General features: G+C 35.5%; 1 protein-coding gene, 1 non-coding gene and 1 pseudogene across 2 annotated transcripts; 2 read left to right on the top strand and 1 right to left on the bottom strand.

The window, feature by feature from the left end:
• Positions 1 to 3,645: 3,645 nt before the first annotated feature.
• LOC146922366 (uncharacterized) lies at positions 3,646 to 4,769 on the bottom strand. The gene is made up of 2 exons (XM_085711521.1): positions 4,171 to 4,769; positions 3,646 to 4,027 (listed from the first exon to the last, which is right to left on the bottom strand). The coding sequence occupies exons 1-2, from the start codon at positions 4,767 to 4,769 to the stop codon at positions 3,646 to 3,648; spliced, it is 981 nt and encodes a 326-aa protein (XP_085567647.1).
• Positions 4,770 to 11,332: 6,563 nt separating this feature from the next.
• Positions 11,333 to 11,653, top strand: LOC146922365 (general transcription and DNA repair factor IIH subunit TFB5 pseudogene; annotated as a pseudogene).
• An 11,632-nt stretch (positions 11,654 to 23,285) lies between these two features.
• LOC146922364 (small nucleolar RNA R71) lies at positions 23,286 to 23,393 on the top strand. The gene has a single exon (XR_015012991.1). It is a non-coding gene; the product is annotated as a small nucleolar RNA R71 (small nucleolar RNA).
• Positions 23,394 to 25,167: the final 1,774 nt, after the last annotated feature.

The raw sequence follows: 25,167 nt of genomic DNA, 5'->3' as shown, positions 1-25,167 counted from the left end.
AACAGCACGCTAATGGCACGCTTCGGGATGCCGGTGGGATGCTTAAGCGTCCTAAGCACGCTTAAGCGTCCTACACCAAATTCCCAGAATCCCGCTTACGGGTTCTAACCCATTTTCACCCCAAAATCCAATTTTCAATCCCCCAATTCACCAAAACAAGTTCCGTAAAGTGTTTATAGGTTAAAATAGGTTCAATACACTTAAACACATACAAGTTTTGGAATTAAATCATCAACATAACAAAATTCACCAAATTATCATCACTTCTTCAACTTTCAACAATAATACAAAATCTCTTCATCAATTCATCAATCTTAATACCCAAAGCACCAATTCAACAACAACATGTTCCAAATCAATAACAACAACTAATGAACACAAATTCATGCTTAAGTCAACACCACAACATCAATTCTCATCAAACTTGCTCAAGAACACAAAGCACCAACAACTATGCATTTAACCATGTTAATTCACATACTAACATGCAATTATCATATAAATCATGTTCTCAAACATAACAACAACAATCATGCACTAATTTACCACAATTAGATTCAATTCATCAATTTTACAAAAATGGGTAAAGAGAAAAAGTTATGAATTATGGTTGAAATCTAACCCTCTTACCTCTAGCACCAAGATTCTCTAACCCAAGCTTCAATTTAGCTCCTAGATGATGAATCCCCTCTTCTAGCTCTAACCCTTGCTCTTGTTCTTCTCTCTAGCCTCTATCTCTTCTCTTCTCAATTGGAAAATGAAATGAAAATGTTTGTAACCCTATCTCTCCACTAACATTAGTTTATATAGGCTCCACTTAGTTGGGCTTATCTCACAAACCTTAATGGGCCTAACTCCATTTCTATTCTAACCTCCAAAAATGTTATTACTCAATTAACGGTAAAACACAACACTAACGGTCACTTACCGGTAAATAAAATAATTACTACAACTCCTTAACACTTAGTAAAATAAATACTCTCACTAAGCACTAAAAATAATCCTCAACAAAAATTACAAAATTACCCCTACCCTCAAAATGACCAAAATGCCCCTAAGCCCAAAATGACTAAAATACCCTTCTACACCAAATTCTACAATTCCCAACCAAAAATACACACAGAGGCAAATAATCACATAAGAGCACATATAACACACATAAATAAATAATAAAATAAAACTAGCGAAAATCGTCATTACATGGGGCACAAATGGTGGGTTATTCCCTTTCAATCTATTTTTTTCTCTCATACGCATGAGCCACTAAACAAACACATGACCACATGTTTAAAGGGACCCAAAACTCTTACCACTTAGACTAATTCATTATTAATTTTGTTATATTTTTTTCTTGCATTGGACATTTATCACACCATTTATATTTCTTTTTAAGATATTATTATAATTGTAAATTTAAATAAATTTAATTTACTATACTTACACGTGTAATTGTGCACACAATCTTATTTAATGTCTAATCCGGCAAATCTTTCAAAAAATATCTAACCCTGTGCAACGTCGGGGCTCTAAACTAGTATATAAAGAAAACAACCTCTTTTAGCACTTTTGGGTTGGTTTTTTCCCTTTCTAAAAATACCCTCAATTTTCAATACAAATAACACATGTAAGAAATAGATAAGAATAAATTTAAATATTAAAACAAATGTAACAAACATGATATGATATATATATATATATATATATATATATATATATATATATATATATATATATATATATATATATATATATATATATATATATATAGGGTTTTACAAGCAAGTTATTCTATTGAGCATTTGCTAAAAGACACCAACAAATTTTTATGAAGGTGTCTTTTAGCAAAATTATAACTAAAAAGTGGAAATCACACCTTGAGGTGTGGATTGCTAAAAGACACCTTCATTGGTGGCTTCTAGCAAAACTCATATATATATATATATATATATATATATATATATATATATATATATATATATATATATATATATATATAGGGTTAAGACCCCTTTTAGTCCCTCGCATTATTGAGCAAATTCCGATTTCAGTCCCCGTAAAAAAAGTTTAGATTCTGTCCCTATCATTTGAGATTCTTCCACTTTTGGTCCCTCATTAAAACATGTCGGCGAATTTGCCGAGTTGGCAAGCCTGACCGGGAATTTATTTTTGTTTTCATTTTTTTTAATTAAACACAGATGCCACTTGGATTATTATTATTTCAAGATTACAAAAATAATTATTATTTCAAAATTAAATTAAAACTTAATTATTTATAAATGAATAATGGAATTCAAGTTCCATCCTCTTCTCATCCTTCTTCTTCTTCTCCCCATCAACATTGTTGTTCTTCATCCACCTTCAACCTGTATCCTTCAAACACAAACTCGATTTGCCTTTCCTTCACCATTTCAATCGATTTCGTTTGCACAAACTTGGTATCTAATTACTATTTCGTATTTGGTAGGGTTAGCATCGATTCAAATGGGTGGGAGCGAGATCTCGAGCGTTGGCAACTCAAGTGGAGGAAATCTTCCACTTCCGGCTTGTGGGTGTAATGCAAGCATGAAGTTGTGGTTATCAAACACCGATGAGAACCCTAAGAGAAAATTGAAATGCTCGTATTCGAGGACGAATGTGCAAAGTTGTGAACTTTTAATATGGGATGATGAATTGGAAATGTTTTTTGCCGAAACGGATATCCCCGTAAGAAGATTGACAATGGTTCCCCGAAGAAGATTGAAAGTGGCTGCAATGGGTGTGAGATGACGACAGAATTTTTGAAGAAATTTGGGAAGGATTTTGGCAAAGAATGCGTACAAGAAATAGGGCAGGTGCTTGAGTCGAAGAAGGTAACGAAGTTGAAGAAGAAATACGAGGCCGAGAAGAAGAAGAACAACTGGTTGTTCATGGCATTGTTAATGTCTCGGGTTTTCTTTGCTTGCTTTCAACCTAGCTTAATAAGCATATGTTGGTTCTAGTGTTTTATTGTTCGTAGGTTGTATTTTGGTTCAATTGTTGGAACAAATTAGATGTCTATGTAATGCCTTAACTTTGTATGATGCTTCACTGATTATGAATGAATTGATTATGTATTTTGTCTACATAATGCCTTAAATTTCTTCATTTGTATGGTGCTTTATATATGAATTGGAAGAAAAATGTCATTGCTAATTCAAACTTGTTTCAAATAAACATAACAAAGATAGTTATAACATAATAAAGCACATTATGTGCATATGTCTCATTACAAATTAAAGCACATCAAGTGCATGTAATGTAGCATAAAACATAAATTAAAATGAAAGCAACTAGTTCCAAAACATAGTGCACAACAAGTGTATATGACAACCAAAAACAACTACATAGTAGCACATCTACCGCATAAGTCGTACCAAAAAGTTACATCATGTAGCATCTTGTAGATCTTGTAGATCTTGTAGATCTTGTAGATAGTTCTCCCCAAGGCTTCATATAGTTAAGGCAGCACCAAGTCCGGCAACAACAAGTACTTTAGCAAAGAACAAGAAGAACACTCTCTTGGGTCATAACACCAGCCTTCTTCATCATTATCAATTGTCATAGGTTGATCAGCGAACATCCAGTCCATCAATATTCTTAAGCCTCTTCACTTTCTTCAATCTCTCACTACATCTTTTCTTCAAGGTGGGAGAATTCACTGTGGTAGTAGGCTTTGGCTTCGAGGTTAGGAAGTGACATACTTTTTAACATAGCAAGAGGCTTGGCACCTTTGGAGCCGACATAGCCTTTGGCCGCTTGGTTTGCTTTTTCTTTGGTCGCTTTGTCCGGTTTGACACATTGCTTGACCGATAAACATTGCTTGGCCGAGACACACTCGCTTGACCGAGAAGCATTACTTGCCCGGGACACAACATTGTTGACAACATCTAGTTGATCAAGATTGTTGATAATAACTTGATCAAAAAATGCTTCATCATCAACATCAAATGTAGTATCCGTAGCATCCGTAGCACCAATGACATTTTCTTCTACAACACCAGCTACTTCGCTTCGTAAACATCAAATTTCACTTTCTGCCCCTTTTAGCAGGTTTTCTCGAACAAATCATGAATACAAATCATGAATACAAAATCGACCAAATCGAACATGTATATAGTCAATTTAAGTGAAATTCTAAACATATGCATATACCTTTCTTTTCGCCGCAGCCGGGTTCGGTTTTCTTTACATTTCCTAGCATTGTGCCCAAATTTGTCACAAGTAGTGCATCTATAAGCTACTCCTGGTCTCCTAAATCTCCCACCACCTTCACCAAGTTCCCCGAACCTTAGTTTTTTAGGTCTACCCTGGACCCTTTTAAACTCGTGAGGGAGCATGTCTTCAACTTCCACATGTGGCCACATTTCTTCCCCATTGATAGGAGAAACATTAAAACTATAGCAGAGTGCATATGTCTTTCTTGTGTAATAGTTATCAACATAGTTTATAGGATTCAATTGTTTATACCCAAGTGCAGCCACAACATGCCCGCAAGGAATTCCTACTAGCTCCCAAAAGTTACATGAACATTGTCTCTTAGCAACATCAACAATGAAACCTTGACCATTAAAGGTATGATTGACTTGATATTTCTCATCTATACTCCAGGTTGGTACCCAATGAGCACTAAATTCTATTTCCTTATCTAGCCTTCTTCTAGGATTTGGCATTACATTATGTTGCCACCTATCAAGTTTACTACAAGCAATTACCATCCTATTCATTAGATAGTTTCTTATCCATTCACACATAGTCGAACAGTTGGTCCCTAGCAACTAGGATTGTGCTATTAAAAGACTCACTAATGTTATTCATTATCACATCACATTTTGGATAAAAACCGAAAGCATGTTTACACCAACCTTTAGTTAGATGTTGCATCAACCATTCCTGTGCATCTTTGTCTACCTTCTTAAGCTCATTCATTTTCTCGTTCCCAGCCTTGGTAATATGTAGCCTTGGCAGCACCCATCATCAAGTCTCTAATCAATGCTCCTCCTCCAAACTTCTTCTTAAAATTGGCATACAAATGCCTTAAGCACAACCTATGGTCAATGTCCGAGCTTTTTCTTCAAGCACTTGAATGAGTCCCCGTAATACACGTATATACTATATCACAGATCTACAAGAAAAGATCTACTATACTCACAGATCTACTCTATTACTACATAAAGCATACTAGAATAGAAGCATACTCACAGATATACCCTATTGAAGCATAGAACTATAATGAAAGCTATAGAAATTAATACCTTTTGTTGGTCCGAGATAAAGACATATCTTTTGTCTTGTCCTACATCCTCTAGCAAGAATCGAAGAAACCAACTCCATGAATCCTTTGTTTCTATCTCAACAACACCAAAGGCTAAAGGAAAGTATTGATCATTTGGATCTCTCCCTACAGCCACCAACAGCTGACCTCCATATTTTATCTTCGTATGACACCCATCAACACCAATAAATGGTCTACATGCAAGTAGTGAATCCCCTGTTTACACCCATCAAAGCAGTAGAAACGACTAAACCTTGGTTGCAGTTGTAGGGGCTGGCCTCTCCATGTTAATTTTGCAATTGTTTCCCGCACAAACTCTTTTCAACTCGCAAAGCATACCTCCACAACATAGAGTATTGTCTTGATGCATCACCTTCAACCACTCGCTTTTGTAATTTTCTTTGCCTTCCATGCCCCGCCTTTAGTTATGCCCATTGCATGATCTCTCCTCATATCTTTCATAATGGTAGGGATGCTTATCTCTTTATCGATCGTAGTTTTTTAATGACATCTTTGGCAACCCATTTGGATGAGGCAAACTTGTTTTTAGTTACTCTTGCACACGTGTGGTCTTTGTTGTATGTTTTAATTTGGTATGTGTGGGTGGCACCCATTTTACCGCAAAAGCCAAATACCCACATTCTTCCCTACATACCGCCCTCACCCTTATGTTATCATTTTTAAGAAACTTGATGTGGTGCCCATTCAATACATTCCATTCCCTAATGGCATCCTTAAAATCATCCGTAAAACTAAACTCCATACCCAACCCGAACTCATAACTCTTGCTCAATCGCTCCTTCCTATATTTCACATACTTTGGACCCTTTCCATCTTCTCAAGCATCGTGGTCGTAGCTGCCCAATTCATCGTACACATATTCATCTTCTCGGATCAAGCACACTTGTAGAACCACGTGCCATAGAAATCGGAACTTTCACTTTCAAACTTCCCTTTCAAGTTATCAAGCACCACCTTTCTTGCCCTGGAGACTTGTTAGCAACAATCTTTAACCTAAAAGATTGGCCTCCTATCACCACCCTATTGCTCCCATTTGCAGGTTGCTCTACTTTAAAAACACCAAAACCATCATCCAACCCCAATGCTCTTTCCTCTTCACCGTCATCCAACCTTACCCTTCTTGCTTCATCCTCACCGCCGTTATCATCACCATCATCTTCGTACCTCATCAACTCAATGCACTTAGGTTCGTATACTTACTCACAGCTACTACTCACATTGTGCTCAACATACATGTGTCCATCCATTCCCGTGATCATTGCTTGTATCCCAACAGCTTTAATATCACCATCAAGTAAGACATGCTTGAAACCCTCATCAACTCCCTCTATCTTCCTCCACAACCTAAAGGTCGATTTATCATACTTCCATTCCTTCACCAAATCCACAAAGCTTCAAAATACGACCATGTGTCCGAGTCTTGCCCAAGAATCACAGCTTTCCATCCCACCCCCGTAAAACATTGTGTCTTCTTTTACAAACTCACCACCATGGTGAAAAACAACAATGAATAGTCCCATACCCGTAAATGAGACGAGTATATGTGTGTATTAATGTTTGTTCAAAAACCCTAAAAAAACCGTAATAAAAGCTAACAAACTAAGAAAGATGCATGAATCATGACCGTTTTTTCAAAAATCAAAAGCTTGGGAAGAAACGTACCTTCAATCTTCACCGCTCGTTTTCCCTTTTGAAGTTATTCGTGACCGTCGATTTAAGGATCGAAACAAATCTTGACCGTTGATTTCCAAAGTCCGAAAGTATGAAACTTTGTTTTCTTTCTTCAATCGTTCCCTTTCGAAGTGATTAGTGATTGCCGTTTCTTGTTTGATTCACGTTTCGGGAAGAACAAGAAAGAATGAGAAGAAGATGGAATTTGGAGGGACTAAAAATGAATCTAGTGGTTTTGACATCCAATTTATAATTTCAATTTTTAATTTAATTTTGAAATAATAATTATTGTTGTAATTTTGAAATAATAATAATCCAAGTGGCATCTCGTGTTTAATTAAAAAAAATGAAAACAAAAATAATTTCCCGCCGGCTTGCCAACTCGGCAAGTTCTGCCGACATGTTTTAATGAGGGACCAAAAGTGGAAGAATCTCAAATAATAGGGACAATCTAAACTTTTTTTTTTACAGGGACTAAAACCGGATTTCGCTCATATTGCAGTGGGACTAAAAGGGGTATTAACCCATATATATATATATATATATATATATATATATATATATATATATATATATATATATATATATATATATATATATATATATATATGGGGGCTGCTAACTTACACCCACCTAAAAACACTAAGGTGCAAGTTAGCAAGCTACACCCACTAGTTCTTTACCAAAAACCCACTACTATCCTTTTAAAATATATTTTAAGTAAAGGACAAACTTGTAAATTTGCTTTTATTTTATTTCTTAAACAAACAAAATATTGCTACCTCACAGTACATTTTTTTTAAGGATGTTTTGTATATGTTCTAAAGCCATATGACTATAAACAAAAACAAAAAAGTTACCCACTTATTACTGAAGTTTTTTTCTCTTTTTCAACGTTATCCATTAATTACTGAAGGTTCTTTTCTTTCAAACTAGTGGGTAAGGTTTTTCACTTGTGTCTTAATTAACAAAATGTTCCAAAACAAAAATGTTACTTAATAATTATCAACTAGAGTTTTTGTTTTGGACATTAATCATAAACTACTTTTTTTTTTCTCTAGTTAATGCACTGATGGTTTGTTTATGCATGCAAATGTCTACTAAAAAAAAAGTAATCGGAATCCTTAAAAACAAGTAATCAAAAGTCCCTGAAAATCTGCCGTAAAAATAGGAGAATATATATTTCCTTAAGCTAGTTACAAAAGTCCGCTTCTATTTAAAATTAATTAGAATATAAACAAAATGGTATTTTAGTAAAATATAAGTGGGTGTAGCTTGCTAACTTGCACCTTAGTGTTTTTAGGTGGGTGTAAGTTAGTGTGTGTGTGTGTGTGTGTGTGTGTGTGTATATATATATATATATATATATATATATATATATATATATATATATATATATATATATATATATATATATATGGTTTTTTTTTTTGCTTTATCATTTAAAAAGTGTAACAAACTAGATGATTATATTTATACTTACTTTTTTCATTATTTCAATTATACCCTTAACCAATTTTTTCTATAATAAAGATCGTTGTTGATGTTATTAAAAAAAATAGATTATATATATTTTTTATATTGTTGGTGTTATTGAAATATATAATCGTATTAGTTTGGTTTGTTATAAATTGAAAACAACAAACATTTATATTTTTAGTTTAAATCAAAATAAAAATTTCATAAAAATAAAAAAAACCGTTAATAATTTCCAAAGGTTAACGCAATAAAAAAGAGCAGAAAGACTTTTCGCTAGTATATATAATAAAAGAGGAATGCTAGGGACATTCTCTTTTAAACACTCTCTCTAACACTCACTCTCTTATTGGGTGAAATTAATGTATGTCCCACCACTTTAAGTGAAACCCATTTCCAATGTGTGAGACCCACCTTGGTTTAAACCAATGAGAAAATGAGTGTTTGAGAGAGTGTTGAAAAAGAGAGTGTTGCTAGCACTCTCTTTAAAATGAGAAAATTGTTTGTTACATGGGCAAATTTACTTGATTAATGTCAAGGGTCATTTTGCATACAAGTATACAATTTCAAGAGGGAATTTGCTCGTAAACTTTAAAAAATTCAAATTTAAAAATAAAATGATAAACTAAGCAAAATCCCCATGTAACTTATATGACATGTCATATCACGTAGCAAAGGTCACGTAGACAATCAACTGTCACGTACGTATGGAAAAAAACATACATAAAACTTAGAGAAGACAAGTTGCTTAACATTTAATGATTTCAAGAAAGATTGTTTGCCTTTTTTTTTCGAATTTCAAAGGTATTTGTTTATCTACTTTATATCTAATCCTAAGGTTCAATGCAAGCAAGATTACAAAACCCTAATCCTATTATCTTTGGCGCTAATGACTTACTGAAAAACACGGTTAGCCTTCCTAACTAATCAATTAATGACATGCTTTGTAAATTACATGCTTTTAATGCAAGTGGTTTCTTTTTCCCATAACCTCCTGTTGGTAGTTTTTTTTTTTTTTGTGACTCAAGAAGTGTATTTCTAAGGCTGCATGGTGACAGCTGAAACCTTATCACTACCTCCATTAATTAATACTATAACTGCCTCCACTAACTTATTCTAACATGAACGCTCATGTATATAAATATGGTGTGAGTGTGAGAATTTTTCACGTTTCCATCTCTACAATCTTTAAAACTCAAACATTTAATTTATACTGGTATACAACCTTTAAAACTCAAACATTCCATCTCTACAACATTTAAAACTCAAACATTTAATTTATACTAGTATACAACAAAGAAGAAGTTGCAGCTGCTTTGTTGAGTTTAAAAGGTTGGTTGTTTTTTCTTGCTTTTATATATCTCACATGTTTCTTTGCCTTGCATTTTAATTTGCATTTCACTTTTTGAACAACAAAAGTGATTCTAATTCCATTTAGATGTAATTTTAATTTTTCCCTCTTCATGATATAGTGCCTTATTGAAGGTTCTTTAAAGAATTGTCTATCAAACTTGGAGTAACCGAAGCATCCAATAGCAACACCATACATGAGAGGATCGTTCCACAGTTTGGAGCTTCGACCTGGATTAGTCACACATATTGGCAATGGAGCATGCAAACCTCTTTTGCAGACTGAACAATATTTTATTTAGGAGAGATGACTGTGTTTTTTTATGGCATTTTGGGATGGGGATGCATTTTATTTTGATTACGTGTTGTGCAAAGTATGCTACTTTTTTTTTATGGCATTTTGGCATGGGGATGCATTTTGATAATTTTTTTTCCGACATATTGGTTGATGAGTGGTATTCTCTGTTACACTCGAAGATCACTAAAACAATGAGACAATATTTACCCATGATAAATGTACTATTACTATTATCTTTGTATATATTAAATCAAATAAAAAGAATTAAATGAGATAAAAGAGAAAGGTACAACAATGGAGGAACAAACTATCCAACCCAACAAGGAAAAAGAAGAAAAACTTTTGTTTTGTTAGGTGTTGTGCATCGTAAATGAAAATGATAGGTGCAATAATGGATATCGATTAACTACAGTTTTTTAAAACCTCATTTTATGATCGGTTGAAACAAAAATATAGCAGAACAATAATGATATTTCAGCTGCACTATTTTGTATGGTTCCTAATCAATACTTTGTTCATTTGTTGTACAACCTGAGGATTGAAAATACTAGGCTCAATGTAACTTTTTGGAGCTCAATAATTTGTTCCCAATTTAAATGTACATATCATATAAGAATGTTAATATCATATTAAAATTCAATTGTTGAAAAAATATTTAAGTCTTCAACTCTAACAAACCCGTGCGATAGCACGGGTCGAGAGTCTAGTTTACTCTATAACTAAGAGACTCCATTTGTGTACCCTAAAGGCATGAATGTCACATTGATCGATACAAGTGTGACATATATGTCAATTCAACTATTTTTTTTTAACCTTAAAAAAATTACTATTTTTATTCTCTCTTCCGCATCTTTTTGTGTTTAAATATTCTTTTTAGTTGTATCACAAAGTTGAGTTGAATTAGTCATGGTCATCACATCGACCCACACGAGTGCAATCCATAAATAACGGTTTTTTATTTTTGCTTAAAATAAAAAACAAGACACGTCTTTTACTTTGTTAATTCTATAAATAAATAATCAGCGGTTGTTATATATATACAAGCATTGCAGATCTCTATTCCAAATCGCGATTCATCATGGTGAATGCAACCAAAGGCGTCTTTATTTCCCGGTTTGTTCGTTTCTTTTCTTTTCAATTTGAACCTTCAATTGTTGGAATCGATTCTCTACAATACTTTTTTAATTCCATTCATTCATTGAGTTTTGTATTCTTTTTGTTGATTGTGCGTTGACATACCAATGGCTCAATTTATCATTAAAATGAATGCTTCACTCCCTACATCCGACAAATTCATAATACATATATTGGATAGTACTCACATGTTTGTTCAACCACATGTCGAGCAAATGATTCGAAGTCAAATTGCAAAGTTTCCAGAGGACAAGACATGTGTCAAAAAACCTTCTTGCCGACTATCTCGGTACTATATGTTTTATTAGTTTTTAATTATGTTTCGTTCTATTATATGTATGAAAACACTCTTCCTTTTACGTTGAGAGTGATTCGCCATTTTGCCAATTTTTGCAAGCCATAATTATGATTAATGTTTCGTACTCGACTTGATTGTAAACTATAGTATTCATTCGTAGAAGACGCTCCTCTAATTAGGTTTCCCAAAGGTTCGGACACCGACACGACAACCACATATATAATTACACTAAATTATATGATTTTTTTCCTTCAAATTATTAGCATGTCAATGTGGCGTACCGTGTCGTTGTTCATGTCTAGAAAGTTGACAACACCCCTTAACAAATTGTCGGCAAGAGTTAGTTCCTATCTATAGATTCCTTCACATGAAACCAAAAGCCGGATAGAATAAGAAAAATAGATTCCTTTGTTATGTGTAGTTTCTTGCAACACAAGTCTTGTACCCTTGCCTATATATATAGGCTGAACTCTTAGTGAAATAACAATGAGAAGTTTACCATTCTAGCAAGTGGTATCAGAGCCTAAACCGGGTCTCGTATTCTCCTCCAAATTCATTAAGAAACGCAGTTTCATTTGGAGAGAGAGAGAGAGAGAGAGAGAGAGAGAGAGAGAGAGAGAGAGAGAGAGAGAAAGATAGAAACAAGAGAGAGAAAGTTTGTTACGGTGGTGATAGTTAGTTACGGTGGTTTTTCGCTTAGTTACGGCGGCTCGATCATCTTCTTCCTCATTTTTCATGCAGTTTCTTCCCCTAGCTTCAACAATGACGGAATCATCCTCGTTTCTTCAACCTCGCAATTCCCAAGTTTGATGGTTTCTACGACCATTGGTCCATGTTGATGGAGAATCTTCTTCGTTCGAAAGAGTATTGGAATTCGATCGAACACGGTGTTACCGTTGCTCCTCCAAATGCAACACCGTAATAGAGAAGACTTGCATTAAAGCAAACTTCGTGATTTGAAGGCAAAGAATTATCTCGTTTCAATCCATTGATCGTTCAATCATGGAAATGATTCTTGTTCGTGATAATCGCTAAAGATATTTGGGATTCTATGCGTAGAAAATATCAAGGCTCTACAAAGGTGAAGTGGAGCTCGGTTGCAAACGCTTCGTCGTGAATTTGAAGTTCTTTCCATGAAAGAAGGTGAATCTCGTGAATGATTACATTGGAAGAACTCTTGCAATTGCAAACCGCATGACTTCACATGGTGAAAGATTGGAACAGATTGTTATTGTGGAAAAGGTTCTCGCGTTCTATGACGCCAAAATTCAACTACGTAGTATGCTCAATTGAGGAATCCAATGATGTAACTACTTCGAGTGTAGATGAATTGCAAAGCAGTCTTCTTGTTCATGAACAAAGAATGCAAGGACAACAGCAAAAGAAGAGGAACAAGCTTTGAAGATTTCTCAATCCGCAAGAGGCTATGGCAGGCAAAGGAGGAAGAATTGGTCGTAGAGGACGTGGAGGGCGTGGTAGAGGAAGAGTGAATAAAGATCTCATTGAATGCTTCAAATGCCACAAACTTGGGCACTATCGTAGTGAGTGTCCCACTTGGGAGGAAACCTGATGCTAACTATGCCGAGTTTGATGATAGTGAAGAGATGTTGCTAATGGCAAAGCAAGAATTCACAAATCAAGTCATTGATGAGGTATGGTTCCTTGATTCTCGGGCCGTACCAATCATATCGTAGGAACAAAAGAATGGTTGTTTGACTTTGATGATAGTTTTTGATCATCAAGAAATTAGGAAATGATTCAAAGATGCAAGTTATGGGAAAAGGGAATCTAAGGTTGTTCATTGGAGGAATTACACAAGTTATTACCGATGTTCATTATTTGCCCGGACTTGGTAATAATTTGTTGAGTATAGGGCCGTTTCAACGTAAAAATCTCACAATTATGTTTCGTAAAGATATGTGTAAAGTGTTTCATGAAGAAAGAGGGTTAATCATGTCAACACAAATGTCCGCTAATAGAATGTACATTATCTATGCACCCGTTATCATTCCAAACCGTCCGAAAGCCTCAGTGAAAGTGAAACTCAACTATGGCATGATAGATATGGAAATTTGAGTTACAAAGGTTTAAATACTCTGGTAAAGAAAGAAATGTGAAAGGTATGCCTGAATTGAAGGAAGTATCCTGATATATGCTCAAAGTGTATGGAGGGAAAGCAACACAGGGAACCTATCTCAAAGGTTGCAAAATGGAGGGCCACTATGAAGCTTGAACTCGATTCATAGTGATGTGTGTGGCCCAATAAATCCACAATCCAATGGTGGCAACATGTACTTCATAACTTTCACAAGATGATTTTAGCAGAAGACCTGGGTATCTTGCAGGACAAGGCAAGTGTGTTTGAAACTTTCAAAAGATTCAAAGCCCATTTGCAAGTGGAAAGAGAGTCAGATGTAAAATTCAGTGTTTGAGAACCGATAGGGGAGGAGAATTTACATCAAATTCATTCAATGAATACTGCAGTATTGAAGGGATAAAGAGGCAACTAACAACCGCATACACACCTCAACAAAATGGTGTGTCGAGAGGAAGAATAGAACCATTATGAATATGGTTAGATGTTTACTTGTAGGAAGGGGTGTACCCAAACCTGTTTTGGACCGAGGCAACCAAATGGGCAACTTATGTGTTGAATAGAAGTCCCACCCCGTCGCTAAAGATGTCACTCCCGAGGAAGCATGAATTGATAAGAAGCCTTCAGTAAAACACTTTAGAGTGTTTGGATGCATAGCTTATGTTCATATTCCGTATGTTCAGAGGAAAAAGCCGGATAATAAAAGCATCAAGTGTGTGCATCCGGGTATAAGTGAGGAATCTAAAGCTTATAAGCTCTATGATCCCGTTAATAAGAAAAATCATTGTGAGCAAAGATGTTGTCTTTGAAGAATCCAAAGGTTGGATGTGGAATGAAAAATCCAATACGAAGTTGTGGCTATTGAAGGTGATGAGGAAAATAGTGGAGACAATGAAGCAACACACGAAGTAGCCGAAAATAGCACTAGTGAATCTTCGGATAGTGAACACAATGATAAGGAAATTGATGATGAGTGCGGATGATAATGTTGAGACACCTCCCGCATCTTCTCGCAAGATTAAGGAGGAAACCAAACCTACTTGAATGACTATGTAGCCGGTCGTGAATCGAAGAAGAAGCCGAGTTACGTAGTTTAGCAAGATTCGGTTCCATTAGTGATCCAAATACTTATGAGGAAGCCGTCAAGCATGAAGAATGGAGAAATGCTACGGGCCTAGAGATTGATGCTATTGAGAAGAACAACACTGGGAGCTTACCACTTCACCTTCAGATGCTAAGAAGATAGGTGTTAAGTGGATTTATAAAACCAAACTCAATGAAAAAGGAGAGATAGAGAAGTATAAAGTTAGACCGGTAGCTAAAGGATACACTCAGCAGTATGGTATTGACTATAATGAAGTCTTTGCACCAGTTGCAAGGTGGGACACCATAAGAACTATATTATCTCTTGCAGCATGTAATGACTGGACCGTTTATCGCTAGATGTAAAGAGTGCTTTCTTGCATGGAGAATTAGCAGAGGATGTATATGTTGAGCAACCTATGGGATATCAAAAGGGAGATAGTAGTAATGTCTATAAACCGAAGAAGGCATTGTATGGTTTGAAACGGGCACCAAGAGCCTGGTATAGTAAGATAGAATCTTACTTCAGAGAAGGATTTGAAAAGTGCCCTCATGAACACACTCTTTTTGTGAAGCATGTTGAAAATAAGTTCCTAATTGTCGGTTTATATGTTGATGATCTCATATATACCGGAAATTGTAAGACAATGTTTGAAAGCTTCAAGCATTCAATGAAGGAAAACTTTGCTATGACTGATTTGGGAAAGATGAGGTACTTCCTTGGTGTGGAAGTAACTCAAAATGATAAAGGAATCTTTATCACTCGGCGAAGTATGCAAGAGAAATATTGAGCAGTATTTGGCATGGAGCAATGTAACATGGTATGCAACCCTATTGTCCTAGGTAAAAAAGTTGACTAGAGATGAAAATGGTAAAAAGGTTGATGCTACTAATTTCAAGCAAATGGTAGGATGCTTAATGTATCGACTTCCTACAAGACTCCGATCCGACTTATGTTGTCCGTCTCGTAGCAGATACATGGAGAAACCAACAGAGCTTCACTTTACTGCAGCAAAATGTATTCCGAGATACCTCAAAGGTTCATTACAATATGGAATATTGTATAAGAAAGGTGAATTGAACTGTGAATTAGAGGGTTGGTCTCGATTCGATTATGTGAGATCCGGATGACAGAAGAGCACATCTGGATATGTGTACAAGATGGGTTCTCGAGCAATCTCTTGGTCATCTAAAAAACAAGCTATTGTCACACTATCAACTACCGAAGCAGAGTTTGTAGCTGCCTCATCATGTGCTTGCCAAGGGATATGGCTGAGAAGAATACGTAATCATCCGTGTCAAACACAGAGAAGCCGCACCAAGATTTATTGTGACAAATGTATCATCTATCAAGTTGTCAAAGAATCCTATTATGCATGCAAGATGCAAACATATAGATGTTAGATATCATTTCTTGAGGGATCTCACAAAAGATGGAACAATTGAACCGATACACCGCAACTCGTAGGATCAAATTGCCGACATATTCACTAAGCCTCTCGATGCCGGAAAGTTTTTGCAGATTGAGAGTCGACTTGGAGTCTCGTGAGATGAAGATGATAGATTTCTAGTTGACTTCGTTTCTTTTATTTCTATGTGTTTTTGTTTGTTGTTTTTAATCTGAATATGTTTGTAGAAGTTCGGTATTAGGGGAGTGTTTGTTATGTGTAGTTACTTGCAACACAAGTCTTATACCCTTGCCTATATATATAGGCTGAACTCTTAGTGAAATAACAATGAGAAGTTTACCATTCTAACATCCTTCACATGAAACCAAAAGCCGGATAGAATAAGAAAAATAGATTCCTTCACATGAAACCAAAAGATGGATAGAATAAGAAAAGAATGTGTAGTATCGCCCGATAAAAAAGTCTATATTAAATCTGATTTGTATCTTCTATTGATATAACTCACTTTATAGAAAAATTTCACATACATTTTGTCTTTCCTATTTTAATTATCTACACCAAAGATTAAAGCAAGCTTGCATGTCATTTAATTATAATGAGAATAGTAATTAGGCCCGATTGTTGACCCTTTGATTAAGTAGATGTCTTAAAAATATTGTGAATTAGTTGATATAGGATTCCTCTATTTGATTGGCCATTTCATTGTACTTAGCTTGTATATTCACACACACACTCACTTTTGTTATGCGTGCCGTTATTTTCAGCTATTAAGATTATAGGGTTAATAAGTCTTTACCCCCCGTAATATAGGTCATTTCCGGTTTTACACCCTGTAATTTTTTTTTATTTACCCCCTGTAAAATATATTTTTTTTTATTTACCCCCTAATAGGCCAACAAAAAACGAAATTTTTTTGAAAAAAAAATTAAATTGGTTTAAAAAATTAAATTGTCTATTAGTGAGCCGCTCTTTTGAGAAAAAATTCTTAAACATCTTCATTCAAAAATATGAAAGTTACACATAAGTTGATTTAAAAGCATGAATAAAAAGTTAATCATAAGTTGGTTTAAAAGCAATGACAAAAAATGATGATTGAAAACTTTATTACTCAATGAAAATTTTCGTCGAAAGTAGTGTAGGATTAGCGGTGGCGGGCCTACCGTAGGGCATTGTGTGCTATAGTCACACCAGATTATTGCCCTTTTAATGAAACGAGACAACGTACACGTCTCCCTCTTCCTCGCCCTCCGCTCCATTTCAATCTCTCACCGGTTCTCTCACGTCTCAAGTCTCTCTCTCACAGTTGAAATCGACTCAACTCTCTCTCACGCTGTCACTCACTCTAAGGTAAGTTTGTTTTAAGGTTTCAAAACCGGTAATTAGAAATGGAATTCGGGTATTTTAGAAACCGAAGTTTGACAATTTTATGTAATAATTGGATATAGCTACGTTGCAAGGTCCCCCTTTCAACTATTGTCGGATTTCATGTTCAATTAAAGCTTGAACTTTTGGCATAGTGAATTTTTAATCAGCAACATGGTTAATGGTTTTCATTGTAAATATATAATTTCGTTCATAGTTTATTTGAAATTTTAGCCACAGATGAAGCACCGGACACTCCTCGGATTAGGCGTGTCCATGTGTCGGACACGGACACATGTCATGTCCGATACGTCATCAACACCTATAATTACACCGAATTATGTGATTTTCTTAAATTATTAGCCGTGTCGGCATGTTAGTGTTAGTGTCCGTGTCATATCCATGCTTCATAGAGCCACATCAATATCAATTGTCTAGATAATCATTGCTTTTAAAAATAAAACTCCTGATAATTATTATGTTCCAAAGAATAATATTCCGAAGATTGTGATTCGAAACAAGTAAGAGTGGCACCGATCTGATCTCTAACTAGTCGGAATAATCGCGATAACCGCCGCTTCAAAAGGAATTGTGTCGCAGCAGAGCTTCTCACCGACTCCATCCACAAACTTGTCTTTCTTTCCACACATCATTCATCATGGTCAATGCAACTAAAGGCGTCTTCATTTCCCGGTTCGTAATCGTAAACACTCTCTCTTTTCCTTTCATTTCTTCATATGCATTTTTAGTCCAATTCATTTCAAAAATTAATTAGTAATTTTAGTCCTCAAATAACCATGAATGTGGTGTAGGCTTGTCACCTCGGAATGTGCTCCTCTATAAGTCTTATGTTCAAATACTCTTGGTGTTAACCATTCTTGTGTTTGGTCGGTTCATACATGAACTGGATTGGTCTCCAATCCTTGGATCGGGTACTAAGTTTTCAATTAAAATAAAAAAAATTCCTCAAATGTGTAAAGGACAATACTGATAGGCCAAACCGCAAGTGCACGGTCTATCGAAGTAGTAGTAAAAAGAGTATCGTTCCGCTAGGGAGTTATGAATTCAATTAACTTTTAGAAAATGATTAAAAGAGAAGAAATATTATAAAATAGGGGTTTTTTAAATAAGTGAAAATAACAATAATAAAATAATAGGAGCCTTGGGATTATTGGTTCATCCTAATGACAAGTCCTTCGCAAGCAAACCCTTAAACTTATAACTTTACGTTAGTCCCAATTTCTAAAGACAAGTTTCGCTTAAGCGTATCAAAGCTTCTCTCGAAGTCGTTGAGTGTATCCCTCCAACAACCACACCTATTCTCATGGTTGATTGCCTTTGGGACCCTTGAAGATCGAAACTTTATATGTCTCAAGGTTTGCTTGACTATTCTCATGTTTCGCAATCCTTGTCTAAATTCACTTGTTCGAATATCAAAGCTCCGCGTTCGCTTTATGAATTGATATTTGAGATAATGGATGAACAATTATCAAACCCTTCGTGTTCGCTTCCACGAGTTTGATAATGGTTAATTCATGTTAAAGCGGTGAATTTAGATTAGAAATTAGGGTTACATAAAATTAAGGTTTAAGGCTTGGCTTGATCCGGATTACGTCATTAGACTTATCCAACAATCCCAAGACAAAGAAATCTACTCACTAACGTTCATTGTAGATATGGAGAAGAAGAGGAAGAAGAACATAAAATAAATAACAAGAAAATAAAGATGAACTTTTATTCAAAGAAACAATTGTCACATATTATTTCCAAGAACAAAAGATGAATATTTGTGATGGAGAGCTACTCTATTTATAGCTTTACAATTGAATTAAAATGTAAGAAACTATAAGGGCATTCCGATAAAACTAAAACAGGTTACTTCGACCTTCAAGCAAAAGCAGCAAAAGCGATCTGGGAGGTGGCACGGGCCGTGCCAAGCTTCGACTTTGGGAGAGTATTTTTGCTTTAAATAAAATAAATCTAAATCTAATTAAAACGAAACTAAATAATGCATAAAAATAGACTAAATAAAGTCTCATCAAACTCCCCCACACTTGAATCTTTGCTTGTCCTCAAGCAAAAGGCAATAGACATAGAAACAACAAGAAAGATTAAACATGGCAAAACAATTGCAAAACTCAAGCCTCTCCTGAGGTTTTGTTTCAAGTACACTATTCATGACTTCAAGTATTCCTTGTGAACCTATTCAACCCAACAACAAGTCTTAAGTGAGTGTGTGTGTGCAGTCCAACCCTTTTCTTGCTCTTGTATAAGACATATATTATGAGGAACAAATCCCTAATACTAAAGTAACAGAGAGAAAGTCCTTTCTTCATATCGTATAAGAGTGATGGGAATTTAGTTAAAATTTAGATTAACAAATTAAGCACAAGGGTTTGCAGATGCTTAGGGGCTATCTATCCTCGTAGGAAGTCTTTATGGATGAGTTGTCCTTTCCCCCTAGATTCAAAATCACCCTAAGCAAGTGCTGCAAAATTTTTATTCATCTCCGCGTAGGAAGTCTTTTTGGATGAGTTGTCCTTTCCCCCTAGCTTTGATGAATTTTATTTTCCTCATTTGAGGGATTCAGAACTTAAGTTCAATTAGGGAGTCACCACCACAATTAGGAAGTTAGGGATTGTCCTTTCCCCCACATGTTGGTGCCATTCTCCCACCCCATTTTAACTTTAACAATTAAGAGAATATAACAATAAAACACAATTAATTATTTCGCACACAAACTTATACTACTTTTACTCTAAGGACTTTTAAGGGTCTGAGTTACCACTAAAGATAGAACGAGTTCCTTAAAATACCTACTTATACATTTGCTCAAGGATTGCAACCGGGTGCTTTTCTCGTTGGAGAATTTTTTTTCACAATAAAACATGATGTGGGTATAGCAAGAACACTAAAAACACAAGAAATTACTTTCATGCACAAGAAACAACCTTTTTCAAGAGAAGACAACAAAAAATTTATGCCATAATTTCCATTAAAAAGAAGCTACTTAATCATGCCTTTCGCAATGAAAACAAAACAAAAGAATAAAGTTCAAGGGAGTTTGGAAACACTACGACTCAAGACACTTTATTAGGATCCCCCACACTTAAGAGAAGCATTGTCCTCAATGATTCAAAGAAAAACAAAATTAAAAGAGAAGAAGAAGGAGTAAAAGAAAGAAGTAGAGAAGGTAGGAGAAAGAGAGAAGAGAGAAGGGAAGAGAGGAAGAGGAAAGTTCACAATTGTTCATTGAGGTCCATAAGGAGGACCTTCGAGATGAAGGTGTTGCATCATTCGTCGAGCATTTCATCGTTTTTTTCATTTATGCGGTTGCTCCTTTGGACATCGTTTTTTAGCCCCGATAATTCAACACCTTGCCTTTGTTGCTCGGTGCTTATCCTCTCAATTTCAGCTTACATCCATGCCCATCTTTCATTGTCATTTAGCTCACCGGTTTCTTGGTCATGGTGCTCTCCCTCATGGTGCAAGTTAGCACCTTCTCCCACATCTAGATTTTTCTCCTCATGTACCTGGACATCATCAGCATACAACAAATTTTCTTCCACCTCGGTGTTAGTCCGAGATGGGTTAGGAAGTAGTATCAAAATAGGCACATTAAGCTTGAGTGAATATTGCATAGGCGGTTGCTGTTTTATGAAGTTCATAGCAATGAGGGTGTCTATGTTAAGCCTATTGTTTCCCTCAATTGGTTTTATTCCCTCATATTCACCCACTCCAAATTGCCTAGCCGTGTATGTAATGATACCACCTACTACTATCTCTCCCTTACCGTCGTACCTATTACCTACATAGGAAAGATAATCAAGCAAGTAGAAACAAATATTCATAAAGGGTGGTTATATAGCATAGCCCATAGCATGAAGAGCTCATATGTCCTAGTGTTCCCTAACTCGGTTCTACCCCAAATGGTGCAAGCCATAACCCTCTAAAGGTACCTAAGCACATGGTTGTGTTATTCAACCGCCTAATCAAATGTTCCTCTATTTCTAGTCTATCCATTAACATAAAGGTACCTGCAAGCAGAGAAAGTTCTAGAGATTAGAGAATTATACCTATAAATTAACATAGTGATGTGGTTGGGGTTTAAGGAAGGTTTTTGAGTTTAATGATGAAGATTGGTGAAGAAATTGGGTTAGGGTTTAATGGAATATGATTTTGGTGTTTGGATGGGTGAAGGTTGGTTTTGATTGGTGGCTTATGTTTGGAATGATGAATGAGGATGATTTGGTTAAGAATTTGTTGGATTTAGTGGAGTTATGGAGGTTTGAAGGTTGGGGGTTAATTGAGTTTTTAGAGAGAAGTGAGTGAAGGCGAGAGAGATGTTTGTGTGTGAGAATGAATGAAGAGAGAAGAGAAAAATTATGGTTATAGGCAATAAGGGATCGGGCACGGCCGTGCCAACATTCCGGAATTTTGTTGGTGTTTGGCTTTAAAAATGCGGCACGGCCGTGCCAGCCTTAGCACGGGCCGTACCAACCTTTCCGGTCTAGGGGGCTTCAAAATTTTCAACTTTTCTCGAATCATACTCGGACAATTACCTACAAAACACTTAAAACACAGAAAACAAACAAAATGAAGCAAATAAATGCATGGGTTGCCTCCCATGAAGCGCTTGTTTAGAGTCATTAGCTTGACGGTTAGAGAGTGGTTTAACTATCCTATACCCAATCTTTCGTAAAGGGATAATGGCATCAAACTAACATTCTCTCCCAAATCACACATGGCTTTCCCAAATGTTTTAGATCCTATGACACAAGGTATGGAAAAACTCCTAGATTCTTAAGTTTAGGTGGCAATTTGTTTGGAGGTATTTCAATAAAATTCCTAAATTGTTCATCTAACTTTGGAATTAACAAAACCTTGTGTTAAAGGAATTTCAGGCTCATGAGATGGTGAAACAAGTGACTTATCATTCTCTCATATGGCTTTCTCACCTTGAAGCTCATCATTCCCTATCTCTCCTTCATTGTTCTTAGTGTTGGATAACGGAGTCTTCTAATTGTTTATCATCCCTAAGAGTACTTAATTGGCCTTTGGGGTTGGTTTTGAGGTTTGACATGGAAAGACTCCCGGTGTTTGAGAAAGGGTTGCTACTTGTTGGGCCACTTGGGAGATTTGGGTTTCAAGCATTTTAGAATGAGTAGCAATAGAATCAACTTTAGTATTGAGTTTGGAAAGAGATTCACTCGAAATCCAGTTTGGTTTTTGAGTTCTTGAAGCCGTTTAGATTGATTTGCAATAGTATTCTCTATTAAAATTTCCAAATTTGATTTACGAGTGACTCCTGCGATTGATTGCATAGCCAAGTGGTGCTACTTGTCCATAGGGATTTGTATAAAAGTTTTGGTTTTGCCTCATCCCTTGGTTGTATTGAGCATAGTTCATTTGCTCAACACAATTAATAGCACTACCTAGTTGGCAATCAACACCAATATGACCATATACCACGAGATTTCACAAGAAGGAGATGCGAAAGTAGAAGTGATGGCACTAACATTTAGTTTTTCAAATTTTTGGGTTAGTGCATCAAGCTTAGCAACAAGGTGATCATAGTTAGAGACTTCGTACATACCGCCCTCCTTTTGGGGGATGAAGAACTAGTGATGGCTCTCTCGTCGGTCCACTTGTAATGATTTTGAGCCATGTCTTCAATCAAGGCGTATGCCTCCGTATAGTTCTTGTTCATTAGAGCTCCACCTGCAGCTACATCAACATAAATTTTTGTGGTACACAAAAGGCCATTATAAAAAATGTGAATAATAAGTCAATTCTCTAAACCATGATGGGGACAAAGTCTAAGCATTTCTTTGAAACGCTCCCATGCATTGTAAAGAGATTCTCCATCTTTTTGAGTGAATTGTATGATTTGTTTCCTTAAGTGAACAAGTTTTAGAATGAGGAAAAGAATCGGGCAAGAAAAGCTTGCTTCATTTGATGCCATGAAGTGATAGAACCAAATTCCAATGAATGAAACCAAGAACTAGCTCTACCCCCTAAGGAAAAAGGAAAGTAGTGTAGCCTTACGACCTCTTGGTTTGCATTCACGGTTCCACCGAGTCTTAAAAAAGTTAAAATATGAAAATTCGGATCCTCGGTGGGCGATCCAAAAATTGATTTCTTTGCTGCACTAACCGAATAAGTGCAGTTCTATTTCAAAATTGTCCTCAACCGTTGGGTACACAATAGCATCGTATGACTCATTTGGAGATGGGATTGTATACTTTTTGAGAGTGTGTTCCTCAGCCATATCTTTATTATTTTATGCTTCCCAAGAAGTTAAAGGCAAAAGAAGAAATAGAAAAAAAAAGAAAGAAAGAGAAAAAGAAGAAAAGAAAAGAAAAAAATAAAATAAAAAGATTTTTTTTTAGTTAAATAAATAATAATAATAATAATAATAATAAAAAGGAAAAGAAAAGGAAATAATATATTATATATATATATAATATTTTTTTTGGTCTAATCGTTAAAAAAAATTAATCAAATTGCAATAACTCCCCGGCAACGGCGCCAAAAACTTGATAGGCCAAACCGCAAGTGCACGGTCTATCGAAGTAGTAGTAAAAAGAGTATCGTTCCGCTAGGGAGTTATGAATTCAATTAACTTTTTAGAAAATGATTAGAAGAGAAGAAAAGATTATAAAATAGGGGTTTTTTAAATAAGAGAAAATAACAATAATAAAATAAAAGGAGCCTTGGGATTATTGGTTCATCCTAATGACAAGTCCTTCGCAAGAAAACCCTTAAACTTATAACTTTACGTTAGTCCCAATTTCTAAAGACAAGTTTCTCTTAAGCGTATCAAAGCTTCTCTCGAAGTCGGTGAGTGTATCCCTCCAACAACCACACCTATTCTCATGGGTGATTGCCTTTGGGACCCTTGAAAATTGAAACTTTATATGTCTCAAGGTTTGCTAGACTATTCTCATGTTTCGCAATCCTTGTCTAAATTCACTTGTTCGAATATCAAAGCTCCGCGTTCGCTTTATGAATTGATATTTGAGATAATGAATTAACAATTATCAAACCCTCTGTGTTCGCTGAAGGTAGTACTTTCATACGATCAAAAGTAAGTATTTTCGTTTATATCGTCTCCACAGGGATGGTGTATATCTTTAAATATTTCCACAATATTTGTCACGTTAAGGATCTGAATATAATTTGTTTATTTTTACAAAACTATTTTAACTACTTGACATAAAAATAAAATGAGAAGATATAGAGTAATTCCGCTTGAGGTCAGAGACATCAACCAAGCGTAACAACCGCAATTCTCTCGATCAATTAACAGGTTCTAGCATATTCAACAATATTATCACAATCATTTCTACAACATCCTTCGTGTCCAAAGTGATATTGTTATTTCCAAGTTATCGTTTAAACATTCGTGCCCAAAACATTTAAAAGATAACATAATCGATCGTGTCATAAAACGATATAGTTATTTCTAACGTATCTTTTAAACATTCGTGACTAAATCATTTAAAAGATAACAAAGTCGATCGGATAACTTAACCGACGATTTCCCAACCGATTAAATGTCCGAAAGCATTAAGTTCTTGATTAAAAGTGATTATCAAAGATTAGTCAAACGCGTCAAGAGTGATAATTTAAGATAGATTGTTATTCTATTTCTAGATTCAAGAGTTCTTGTCCAAA

Source organism: Medicago sativa, chromosome 5 (assembly GCF_051527215.1).
Source record: "Medicago sativa cultivar Bolivia chromosome 5, Bolivia_mono, whole genome shotgun sequence".
Taxonomy (NCBI): domain Eukaryota; kingdom Viridiplantae; phylum Streptophyta; class Magnoliopsida; order Fabales; family Fabaceae; genus Medicago; species Medicago sativa.
This window is presented reverse-complemented; position numbering and strand designations above follow the sequence as displayed.

Bases quoted from the DNA above. Each gene is read 5' to 3' on its own strand.
- LOC146922366 (XM_085711521.1), bottom strand. From the start codon at position 4,769: ATGTGTGAATGGATAAGAAACTATCTAATGAATAGGATGGTAATTGCT. The intron at 4,028-4,170 runs GTATATGCATAT...ATGTTTACGAAG, and splicing joins CGGCTGCGGCGAAAAGAAAG to CGAAGTAGCTGGTGTTGTAG.